The 12,652-nt window shown below is 43.3% G+C and overlaps 1 protein-coding gene across 3 annotated transcripts; it reads right to left on the reverse strand.

Annotated features, from left to right (window-relative positions):
- Nucleotides 1–454: 454 nt before the first annotated feature.
- C1H1orf162 (chromosome 1 C1orf162 homolog) lies at nt 455–5,492 on the reverse strand. 3 transcript variants are annotated; one of them, XM_046014553.1, is made up of 6 exons: nt 5,426–5,492; nt 3,167–3,242; nt 2,303–2,369; nt 1,727–1,821; nt 1,386–1,453; nt 455–958 (listed from the first exon to the last, which is right to left on the reverse strand). In XM_046014553.1, exons 2-6 carry the CDS (start codon nt 3,201–3,203, stop codon nt 797–799), a joined length of 429 nt encoding a protein of 142 aa, XP_045870509.1. In that variant the 5' UTR covers nt 3,204–3,242; nt 5,426–5,492; the 3' UTR covers nt 455–796. The 3 variants fall into 3 exon arrangements, with proteins under 3 accessions (XP_045870509.1, XP_045870493.1, XP_045870502.1); XM_046014537.1 differs by having other exon boundaries at nt 1,667–1,821; XM_046014546.1 differs by having other exon boundaries at nt 1,667–1,821; nt 3,167–3,212; nt 5,426–5,473.
- Between the last annotated feature and the right edge of the window lie 7,160 nt (nt 5,493–12,652).

Genomic DNA, 12,652 nt, shown 5'->3' on the forward strand with positions numbered 1-12,652 from the left:
AATCCTATTGGTATTTTTACTGGGACTGTCTGTGCAATCATCCATTAGGATTTGGGGGGGTTCACATTTAAATTTTTGGTTCCCATATAACATCACTTTGCATATCTTTTATGCTATAGCAAAGAGGTGGACATCCACATGTGAACAGCGCTTTGTACAAGGGGGACTTATATTTGTGTAAAACTCTTGGGATGTACAAAGTACCATAGAAGATGACATCTTCCTTATTCTCGAACTAAGAGGTAAACATTATTAGTTCTGTTTTCACGAGGAAGCAGCTACACTTACCAAAAGAATGCAGCTAGTTGGGGCCGAGGTTGAGACCCGAGCCCCAATCAGTCCTGAGCTTGTTCTGGGGTACCATCCCCTCTGTTGGGCTTCTGGCTATGGAGGAGTTCTGGATCTCTGGACGTGACAGCACCAGACAAATAAATGATACGGGAGGAGCCAGCACTGCAGACTGGTTGGTTTTATTTGGAACTCCTGCTCACTTGCCCATCTGGTCAGTGGCACCAAGTGAGCACCCTTTGTGCACTGAGCTCTGTACCATACACTCTGGAAGAGGACCAGGGAGGCCATCTCAGCCCTCAAAGAGCTAAGAGGCTGTCTGTCCAAGCAGGAGGGCTGGCAGTGTCTTCTCAGGCCAAGAGAAGCACTCCCCCTCGGTCTTCAAACCCGCCGGCTAACATTTCCAGATCCCACCCAAACAGCTCCAGCCAGACCATGCTGTGGTCCAGAATTTGTCCTGAGGGAAAGTGATGAATAAAGACAGAGCCGAGAGTAAACGGGACCGGCATCAAGCCTCATTGGAAAGGTAGGTGGAGTCTGTCCCTTTGACTGGAGCGTAGACAACTGTGTCCGAGGGTGCAGAATGTTTCTCGGTCAGGTGTTCACTCTTTTCTTCCAAGATTTTGAAAGCTACGCTAGCATAGGTAAGTGCTTCCTCTGGGGATGAAAGCTGCAGAGGAAGAAGGAAGAGGAATGACTGAGTTCAGTTTGGAGGGCGGTGTCTCTTTAAAAGTCAGGGTCTGGGGCGCCTGGGTGGCTCAGTGGATTAAAGCCTCTGCCTTCAGCTCAGGTCATGATCCCAGGGTCCTGGGATAGCCCCACATCAGACCCTGGGATCGAGCCCCACATTGGGCGCTCTGCTCAGCAGGGAGCTTGCTTCCCCCTCTCTCTGCCTGCCTCTCTGCTTGCTTGTGATCTCTGTCTGTCAAATAAAATCTTAAAAAAAAAAAAGGAAACACAGAGTTTTAAAAATAATAATAAAAATAAATAAAAGCCACAGTCTCTGTAGAAGCCACTTGGAGGCTGTGGTCATAGAGGATCAAAGAAATCAGAAGATGCACGTGCCCAGGGTCCCCAAAACAGTGTGATCGTCTTACCTTGGCCGGAGGATCACGGCTGGAGTGAGAGTCCAAGGGAGGATCCCGGGCCCAGGGACTGGAGTGGCCTGCCACAGGGGCCAGGAAAGAGAGGGACAAGTCTCACCAATGGGGCGTGGAGGAATGGGAAGCCTCTCTCTGCAGGCTGGGGGGCGAGGTGGGTGTTGGAGGTGGCAAAAGTGGAGGGGCAGGGAGGGCAGAGACAGAAGCCAAGGGTATCAGTTCCCCAGTCTGTGGAGAGGGTGAGCCACCCAGGTTTTACTCCCCCTCAGAGCTAATACCGAGACTAATTCTCAATGTCGGAGCCAGAAGAGCTGTCCCATCTCTCGGAGACCACTCACATTTCCTGTAGCTCTTCACGATGAGGAAGACAAGGACCAGCAGCAACAGTGTCAGCAGGACCCCCACAAAAAAGGTCAAGACCAAATGCTGTATGCTGTTTTGGCAAAGAAAGGGAGCAGATGACCCGCTGGGCTTTCTGAAGGCCTCTGCTAAAGGCCAGAGAGTCACCGTTCCTGCCTGCGGGTCGATCCCTAAAATAGTTTTCATGCTGGCTAGGTGACTTTTACCTACTGCTTTTCAACTTTCTGCTTTGGGGTTCCAGAACTCTCTGAGGCCTCAGTGCAAATCGTGAGTTCTTGTCCCCCTCAAAAATCTTCACAAGCCCGCCGGTACACACAGTTTGTCGATGAGCTGAGGGGATTCATGGATCTCCTGATCTCCTGAGGGATCTCCCTCCCTGGGGCACTCCGGGTTAAGAACCACACTCTAAATATAAAAAACCGATTCATTTTTTCAACTGTTTCTGATCCCTGTCCCCCAGCCCTCCCTCCCAAGTCCCATCAGGCAGAGCTGTCGGCACAAAATCCAATGCCATGTCGTGCAAGATGAAATGGGTGGGAGAATGGCTCGCTTACTTGGTGGGCTCCTGGGAGCAGGGTGTGGAGGCAATTGTTGGAGCTGTTGTGCTGACACTTGGTTTGTCTGTGAGAGAATGCGAAGGGGCTTAGTGCATCTGCCACATCTCATGAATCTTTCCAGCTTAAATTAAGTCCCCAGGTGCCCCACCCTGTCCAAGCCACCAGGGGGACATACACAATGGAAAGTCCCACTCTGCAAAAGGAGAGAACAGTGTTTCATGTCCTGGATCCTTTAATGTGAAAAGTAGAGCTTTCACTTAAAAACTTAAAAAAGAAACAGCTACATCCATGAAAGAGGAGCCTCATGTTTCTGCAGCCCCATGTGCCCCTTTGACAAATAAATACATCTCCTGTCCCTCCCTCCAAGATTTAATGGACCCCAGGGAAATGTGCTTCCTCGGACATAAGCAGACAATGTCAAGGCCAGGGAGTAGAGAACCAAAAGCAAAACCCAAAACTAGCATTTCCCAAAGTTTTGGGGAACTTGACCTTGGAAACTGCTGCCTTTTTTAGTGGTTCCTTTGTTTGCAGGGTGGGTTTTAACAGTGACTAGTCAAAGGCAGCCACAGTGAGTTCTCCCAACGCCAGTGCCATAAATAGGGGGCCAGTAAGGGAAGTGAACTGCATTACCCTAAGCTACCCAGCTGGTCTTGTACTGAGCACACAGACACCCTTTACTCAACTTGGGAGGACAGACTGTTCTCCCTGGTTCCCCTTGACACTCTTCTTGGCCTTGGGTAAAATTTGATTCTTCCAACCTCAGAAATGTTGTCCCATTCAGCTCTTCAGTATAGTTACTGGTTAATCCAGTCCATGTTAACTCAGTAGTGAGGTAGGTAATGGTTTCTGCCCTGGACTTACCATTTTTGGGTTCAGGTTTAGAACTCCAACCTCCCATGCTGTCTTCCTGAGAATAAAAAATGTCCTTTTTTGAAAGCTAGAAAGGAAAGGTAGCAGAGGGGTGAACTCTGAGGCTGTGATTTTAAAACCAGAGCAGTATCCACGAGAGAGAGGCTGATCATGGTGGGTGTTCTAGTGAGGACAGTGGTCATGGACTTTACATGGTGTTCTTCTTATACCTCAGCAACCAGTCCTCCGCTTTGCAGGTCTAGAAATCTGATTTTAGCAGGGCTAAAATTCAATCAGAATTGACTGATTGGCCCAGAATGGACTCATACCAACTAACTCACAGAAGACTGATGTATAAACTGAAATGACATAAGGAACATGTTGGTGTCACCAGTGCATTCTATCAGAACACATGGGAGAGCCATTTAAAACCACAGTTTTGCTTGGCAAACATTGAATTGAACTGAGTATGGGAGAAGATGAATGGATGACTTTAATACTGAATGTCATAGAGGTCTAATGTATTTGCTTCACTCCTCCCTGGTGGTGCTGGGTAAGCTTTGACCCACTTTCTCATGAAGGCTCTTCCTCTAGTCTGTATCAGAATTTTTATTCTGTTCAACTATTGTCTTTTCAAGAGCGTCAGTGTCCTTATCTAGGCTACGGTTCTACTTTTTACGTTAAGTTTTCTGTATTTTCCCTTTTATTTATTTGTACTAAAAAGTGTAAAGTACCTAAGAGCAGCAGAGTAAAATCACCTGAAATCCTACTATCGATGATTATATTAAAAATTTTGGAGTATTTCTTTTTAGTTAATCTTTCATGCATTTCCTAAAAGCTAGTTGAGACTTCATATCTCCTTTTCTGTTGTTGTTTTTAAGTTTTTTCTTTATCATAGACATCCCTCCCATGCCATTCAAAACTTTCTATAAGCATTTTTAGTGACCATAAGTGTTTCAGTTATAGTTATGTACTATAGCTCGCTTAACCAGGTTCTTTGCTGATAACAATGGTCTCCACTTTGATTTAAATAAAAGAATAAAGACATTTTAGGAAATCACAGTTTGACTTCATATTTAGGCACACCCATGATAAGAATTTTTGGCTCTGTCTATACCTGCTATATTTTAGGGTAATTTATTTAGATAATAAATGTCATCTATTATTTGTGTTTATTTATTCAGCTTTCAAAAGTGAATCAATTTCAGGGCGCCTGGGTGGCTCAGTGGTTTAAGCCTCTGCCTTCAGCTCGGGTCATGATCTCAGGGTCCTGGGATCGAGCCCCGCATCGGGCTCTCGGCTCAGTGAGGAGCCTGTTTCTCCCTTCCTCTCTGCCTGCCTCTCTGCCTGCCTCTCTGACTACTTGTGACCTCTCTCTCTCTATCAAATAAATAAATAAAATATTAAAAAAAAAAAAGTGAATCAATTTCCAAGTCCTTGGACATGGGGAGGGTTGGGAGAAGGATAACTAATCACCATGTACCATGTACAACAGCAACAATAATAAATGCATTAGACTCTACCAAATAACATAATGTAAGGTAAAGTGCCAACAGGGAAATCTGGTGAGAATTCTGAGACACAAGACTAGGAAGCCCATCATCTACAGCAGAATCATCAGTGGTAACAATTTTTCTAGCATTTTTGCACCTTTTCTAATTTAAAAGTCAATAGCACTCTTTGTAGAGCACCATAAATTAGAGACTATTTTTTAAAATATTGAAATTTGCCCTAAAAAGAGCATGATCTTATGCTATGAATTTATATTAAACTTCACCACTGGGAACGTAGGAGACGAGAGGATCGTAGGTTTCTGTAAAGTCTTAACCTTCAAGTAAGTGGCTCTGAGTTCACAACCGTCCCAAAGAAGTGCCACCACAGCCACCTTTCAAAATTTTGGGGGCCACCCCATATTGAAAGACAAAACCATCACACAGTGCAGCAGGAAAATAAATACTTACAGATCCAGGCCAAGAAAAGCAGGAAACACATTTCCATTTGAAAACAACGCCCCAAACATTTGACAGACCATAAATTAAAATAGAAACGGCACTATATATACTTTTGCACATTTTGTCCAGTACTGGGAGACTCTTACCAATTGCCACAAAATCCACTAGCTATGTGCAGCCACTCAAATACAACCCTTTCCCCACCAAATAGAGTTAAAGAGAAAAAAAAAGAGATAGAAACCACTAGAAATTAGATGACATTTCCCTTGCATGAATAATTATTTCATCTAGATTAAAAGCATGGGGTAAATGCATTTACCTTCTAAGAAAAAGTCCGGTCATAAGACGCCCATCGTCTAAGACTGAACTTTTCACTTGCTTCCGTGACTACTCCTACTTTTCAGAGATGACGAAATCATGATTTACCGCTACTACCCCCTCAAGCTGTGTGTTGCAAAGATCTTGTCTAAATTTGAGGTCAGACTTCCCCTTTGAGCCCAAAATTTATATATATATATATATTTTTTTTAATTATTTTTATAACACCATATATTTTTTAATCCCATGAACATCTTCTCTTATATCTTTTGACACATGAACACTAGAACATGGGGGTTAAGACAAGTGTATTTCTAATTAAGCATTTAACCACCATGCGAGATAAGGTGGAGTTCCCATCAATATGGCATTATCATTGTCATCAAGCACCTTCAAATATCACTTGTTCTAACCAGAGAGATGAGGTTGATAAGGAGGGACAAAGAGCAGCGTCAAGCAGATTCAAGCATAAGGTACTAGCTGGGCAGACTTGAAGTGTGCTAGGAGTTATGGAGATCACTGAGGGTGCCTGAGTGGCTCAGTCAGTTAAGCATCTGACTCTTGGTTTCGACTCAGGTCATGTTCAGGGTCATGAGATTGAGCCCGTGTGGGGCTCTGTGCTCAGCAAGGAGTCTGCTGGAGATTCTCTCTCCCTCTCCCTCTGACCCTTCTCCCTGCTCATGCTCCGGCTCTCTCTCTCTCTCTCAAGATAAATAAAGAAAATCTTAAAAAAAAAAAAAAGTTATGGGCTATCCCTTTAGAGTGAAGGTGAGTCATTTCTTTATAAATATCTATCCACAAAATAATGTTAATTAAGTACTCTGCATCTTAAAAGAAGTGGTAAAAGGTAAAGGGAGGATGAATTTAGAATTTAGAAAAATAAACATATGGATTTAGAAATATTATCCAAAAGAGAATTTATGAAAGATTCACTATTACATATTCACAGATATTTAAGAAATTTGGAGCACAGTTATTTCTAAGAACACCATAGAAGTTCTGGTCACTCCACTGTGTTTTGTGTTTGGCTCTGTAAGAAAACAGTACCTTGAGAGTGAAATCTGATATTTAAGGATTCAAGAAGTGTGACAAAAGAAAATAATCCCTGAAATTATTATTCTTTTTACAAAAGAATTTGTAATTTATGGAGTTAATGGAAAATAAAGCAAGAATTCTTATGAGGCCAAAGTTATCAGAGGAACAGATTGGATAATCCTCATCAGATTATCCTCTCAGCAACTAAAAGAAACTATTGAAATAGAGAAAAAACACCTTTAACTTGGAATTATTCTCTCTGGATCTCTTAATCAAGAAAGGCATGTTATTTTTTTATGTGGTATTTAGAAACAAGAAACATTCTAAAATTTGAAAAAAAAAGATTTAAAATATTAATACATATACTTGTTAAATAAACTGTGTGTGAATTAGGTGCTATGGATATTTCAGAGAACAAAGCAGAAAATTTTCTCATGGGGCCTATTGTCTAATTGAGAAGAGAAATCAAAAACAAGAAAACAACAGACATTACAGACTGTGTTAAGGGCCATGAGGGACAGAAGCAGATTAAATGGTGGGAGGTCTTTAGATGAAATGGATGAGCAGGGATTGTCTGTCCAAGGAGCAGACACTGAGAACCAGAGGATGGAAAAAGCTGGGCAGGCAGAGAGCCCCAGAAAGACAGTTTCAGGCAGAGGGCAGAGCAACTCACAGGCAAGGGAAAAGGAAGAGCTGGCAGAGCTGGTGAAACCAGGCAAGGCTGCATGCTGGTAGACCCAGAGCTGGGGGTCTGGGGCATGGATGGGTTTTGGACAGAGGGAGCAGAAAGGAACCACATAGGGTACCCCAGGCCCAGGACTGGTTGCTGGGACTCAGGGGATGTTCTCCCAGAGATCAACATGGTTCAAGAGTGGAGCATTTTTTAAATTTATTAAATTCAATTGTTTAACATATAGTGTATTATTAGTTTCAGAGGTAGAGTTCAGTGATTCATCAGTCTCATTATAACTCAGTGCTCATTATATCACGTGTCCTCCTTACTGTGCATCACCCAGTTACCCCATCCCCCATCCTCCTCCCCTCCAGCAATCCTCAGTTTTTTTGTATGATTAAGAGTCTCTTATGGCTTGTCCTCCTAATTTTGTCTTATTTTCCCCTCCCTTCCCGTATGATCCTGTTTTGTTTCTTAAATTCCATATATCGGTAAGATTGTATAATTGTCTTTCTCTGATTGACTTACTTTGCTTAGCATAATACCCTGTATTTCCATCTACATCATTGCAAATGGCAAGATTTCATTTTTCTGAAGGCTGAGTAGTAGCCTATTGTGTATATATACCACATCTTCTTTATCTCTTCATCTGGTGATGGACATCTGGGCTCTTCCCATAGTTTGGCTATTGTGGACATTGCTGCTATAAACACTGGCATACAGGTGCCCCTTCAGATCACTAGATTTGTATCTTTGGGGTAAATCCCTAGCAGTGCAACTTCTGGGTCATAGGGTAGCTCTACTTTCAACTTCTTGAGAAACCTCCATACTATTTTCCAGAGTGGCTGCGCCAGATTGAATTCCTACCAAAAGTGTAAGAGGGTTTACACTTTCTCCTTATCCCCGACAACACCTGTCATTTCCTGACTTGTTAATTTTAGTCATTCTGACTGGTGTGAGGTGATATCTCAGTGTGGTTTTGATTTGTATTTCCCTGCTACCAAGTGATGTTGAGCACTTTTTCATGTGTCTGTGAGCCATTTGGATGTCTGTTCACGTCTTCTGCCCATTTCTTGATTGGATTATTTGTTCTTTGGGTATTGAGTTTGATAAGTTCTTTATAGAATTTGGATACTAGCCCTTTATCTGATATGTCATTTCCAATTATCTTCTCCCATTCTATCTGTTGTCTTTGGTTTTGTTGACTGTTTCCTTTGCTGTGCAGAACCTTCTTATCTTGAAGTCCCAGTGTTTCATTTCTTGCCTTGGTTTCCCTTGCTTTGGAGACATGTCTAGCAAGAAGTTGCTGCAGCTGAGGTCACAGTGGTTGCTGCCTGTGCTCTCTTCTAGGATTTTGATGGATTGCTGTCTCACAGTTAGGTCTTTCATCCATTTTGAGTCTGTTTTTGTGTATGGTATAAGAAAGTGGTCCAGTTTCATTCTTCTGCATGTGGCTGTCCAATTTTCCCACCATTTACTGAAGACATTGTCTTTTTTCCATTGGATGTTCTTTCCTGCTTTGTCGAAGATTAGTTGACCTTAGAGTTGAGGGTCCATTTCTGGGGTCTCTATTCTCCATTGATTTATGTGCCTGTTTTTGTGCCGAGATGTAAGTGAATTTGAAAGGAGCGGAAGCAAAAACAAGGAAGGACAAAAGATAGAAGATGTTACCAAAGGGCTGAAGGATGAAGAAGAGCCAGAGAGGGAAACAGTAGTAGCTCAAGACTTAGAGTGACAATTAATTAATTAATTCAATATTTACTGAGCACCTACTATGACCCACATGCATTGCCAAGTTCTGGAGTAAACAGCATAATGAAATATTGTAAATGAAATGCTGATATCTGCACCAGAAGAGTGGGACCCAATGAAGAAAGGAGCTTTCATAATAAGGAAGGAGACTGATTGTCCTGAGAAGCACCGTAGAGGAGATGATGTATGAGTTGTGTCTTGAAAGATGAATCACATTTTCTAGACAGGCAGAAGAAGGAAGCGTATTCCAGGCAGAGGAATTGCGTGAGTAAAACATGCTTTGTCATGTTAGTTACAGTCCAAGAAATGCAAGTATTTTGCCATGGCTGGTGCAGTGGGGAATGAAGGTCAGGTGGGGATGGGGAATGGAAGAGAAAAGGCTGGAGGAAGGAAAAGACCAGGTAACAGAGGACTCTAAACAAACCTTACCTTAGGGGGAATGGAGAGATGGCTGAAGACTGACATGGTTACATTGGGTTTAGGCAACAGAACATAGGAGGGCCTGGGGAGGGGCCCGGCAGCGGGTAGCAAATCCTTTACCATTGCAGAGGTCTGACCAGAGGCAGTGGCCATGAGGAGAAGAGATGGGGAAGAGAGGTGATGAATCTAGTCATTTACTACTTGTAAGAGGAGGGTATGGGAGAGAGGAGCTCAGGGTAGCTCCCAGATTTCTGCATTGTTATCACTGATTAGTAGTGCAGATATAGAAGTGATGTAGAATTGGACAAATAATGTGTTTACTCTTTGACACATTGACTTCAGGGTGTTTGTGCAACATTCAGGCAGAAATGTGGCGAGGGTAACAGGACACACAGATCTAGAGCTCGTGAAAGAGATCTAGATTTGTGTGATAGACAGTCCTAGTTCTTGCCCACAACCAATTCTCCTCTCCTTCTGGCCCAGAGCCTCACTGGTGGTTGGGGGTGTGTGTGCCATGTGACTTGTTGTGGCCAAAAGACTATGAATGAGTTGAAGTTGAAGCATTTAATCACTGAAGTAAGACCTCTTCTGACCCCTTCTGCAGGGTGGTCACGGAGATTTGTGGTGAGAAAGTAAGGTTGCAGGCTCTGAAGCTGGATCACTGTGTCATCATATAGAGGATAGTTTCTCTGGAGAACCACCTGGACCTGCGGTGGATTCTTTATGAGCAAGAAATAAGGTTTTCCACATTACACAAAGATTTGGGTATAGTTTCTGATCTCCCTTAACCTAACCCATCCTGCCTAAGACGATTTGAGATGTAGGTGAGTAAGTCAGCAGCATACACGTAATAGTAAAAGCCACGGGAATGGCTAAGACTGTCCACGTAGCCTGTAGAGTGGGAATAAAAATTCATAGGCCAGAACTCTGAGGAACACCAATATTTAGGAGGGAGGCAGACAGTTGTCAGCTAAGGAAACTGAGAGGAAGCAGTGACAGCAAACATAAGCTATTGGAAGCCAGGAAGGAAAGGAAGGAAAGAAAGCTGTGGCCAATAGCACCAGATGCTGCCAAGAAGTAGACCCAGTAACATGAGGACTGGAAAGAGTGGGCTGGATCTGGAAATGAAGAGATCATGACCCTTTCTGTGAACACAGCTTAGGGTGTGGCAGTGGCAGAGAATAAGACTTCAGTGGGTTGAATGGTGAACACGAATCCCAGGACATAGAACAGACTGGATCTTTAAAGAGATCCTCTTGTCGGGCGCCTGGGTGGCTCAGTGTGTTAAGCCGCTGCCTTCGGCTCAGGTCATGATCTCGGGGTCCTGGGATCGAGTCCTGCATCGGGCTCTCTGCTCAGCAGGGAGTCTGCTTCCCTCTCTCTCTCTCTGCCTGCCTCTCTATCTACTTGTGATCTCTGTCAAATAAATAAAATCTTTAAAAAAAAAAAAAAAGTAAAGAGATCCTCTTGTCAAAGAACACCAACCGATGTTGGATGAAACATTTTAAACACCAGAATCGAGAAATGCATAGCTGAACTGGATGCTGGAAATCCTCAAAGGTACAAAGGAAGTATACTGAGTGAGAGCTGGAGCTGGGGTTTGCTCTGGGAACAGCTGCTAATTTTTGTTGACTCAGAGCTAGGGTCGAAAGACCATGTGCATGAGATCAGGAAACCGAATCTAAAGCCTGCACCAAGGCCGGAGTGGGGGAGGGGAGGCGGCGGATTGCATCAGACCCTCTGAAAGGAGAACCACAGTGGGTGGATTAGGAAAAAAGCCATGCCACAGATGGAAATGTTAAGGATCCTTGTACTAGCTTTCAACAGCAGCATAACAAATGATCACACATTCTGAGGCCTAAAAGAGTACACATTTATTATCTCTCAGTGTCTGTGGGTTAGAGGCTTTGATACTGCTTACCAGGGTTCTCTGCTTAGGGTCTTACCAGGGTGCGGTGAGGGCACTGTCTGGGGCCTTGGTTTTATCAGAGGCTTGACTAGGAGAAGATCCACTTCCAAACTCCATTTTTTTGCATGAATTCTTCTCCTTTCAGCTGTATGACTGAGGGGTCCTAGCTTCTTACTGCCTGTGTGCTGGGGTCAGCCTTCGGGTCCTAGAAGTTGCCTGCCATTCCCCACCTGTGGCCCTGTTCATAAGTAGTTCACAACATGGCAGTCTGCTTTTTTGAGGCCAGCAGGAGAGTCTTGCCAGGCTGCCAGGATGGTGGTCTACAGCGTGATGTAGTAGTGGGAGTGACTTCTCATCACCTGTGCCACATAAAATAACCCAACGGAGGGAGTGGCAGCACATCACCTTTGGTATATTGTGTCATTAGATGCAAGTCACAGAGTCCATCAGTGCTCAGGGGAACGGATTTTACTGGGGTAACACCAGGGCAGACACTGCGGTACACTGCAGAACTCTGCCTGTCACACTGGCTTATTCCAGTCTTGGCTCTGGGCAGAGGAGGACAAAGAGAAAAACAAAACAACTTTTCTTTGAGGATTCTCTAACCACAAACCCGAGTTCAGGAATTTTGTGGCCAGATTTTGTACTTCTTGAGCCTCTGTATCTTCTGTTTTGTTTTGTCATTCACTTCACAATACTTTCTAATTTCTTCTTTGATTCATGTATTGCCTAGAAATGTATTTACTAATTTCAAAATACACATTGATTTCCTTATCAGTTGGAATGTTGGCACTTTTAAGCACAACGGCTCTGTGATCAACAAAAAAATATTATGCATGATTTCAATCCTTCAAAATCTGCTGAAGCATGCATTATGCAATATTACATGGTTAATTTTTATATACTATCTTTTTTTCCCCCTCAAATAGATTTGTTTATCTATTTGAGTGAGAGAGAGAGCTTGAGAAGGAGGGGAAGAGGGAGAGGGAAAGATAATCTCAAGCAGACTCTGCACTCAGTGGAGCCCTACACAGGGCTTGGTCTCAAACCTGAGATCATGACCTGAGCTGAAACCAAGAGTCAGAGGCTTCAGTGACTCTTGCCACCCAGGGGCCCCTTGAATGCTATTTCATATGTACTTGAGAAGAATGTGTAGCCTGTGGTTATTGGGAGTAGCATTCTATATGTCTCTATTAAGTACAGTTTGTTGTTCTGTTCAAATTCTATAGCCTAACTGCTTACTAATTTTTTAGTCCCTGATGTGATTATGAATTTGTCTACTTCTACATAAAAATATTTTAATCTCCCAAGAGCTTATATTTACACTTACAGTGTTCACTTAGGTCTACTCACGTATTTAATGACTGTTTTTCTTCCTTTTCCCATTTCTGGCATTTTCTGTGGGATCATTTTCCTTGTCTTAAGGATACCTTTTAGTC

This window comes from Meles meles, chromosome 1 (assembly GCF_922984935.1).
Source record: "Meles meles chromosome 1, mMelMel3.1 paternal haplotype, whole genome shotgun sequence".
Classification (NCBI taxonomy): Eukaryota; Metazoa; Chordata; class Mammalia; order Carnivora; family Mustelidae; genus Meles; species Meles meles.

Excerpts from the sequence above, each read along its gene's own strand:
- C1H1orf162 (XM_046014537.1), bottom strand. The coding sequence starts at position 3,203 with ATGGGAGGTTGGAGTTCTAAACCTGAACCCAAAAATG. Across the intron at positions 2,370-3,166 it reads TAAACCTGAACCCAAAAATG|ACAAACCAAGTGTCAGCACA; the intron begins GTAAGTCCAGGG and ends ATTCTCTCACAG. Across the intron at positions 1,454-1,666 it reads GACATTGAGAATTAGTCTCG|GCCACTCCAGTCCCTGGGCC; the intron begins GTATTAGCTCTG and ends CCCCTGTGGCAG.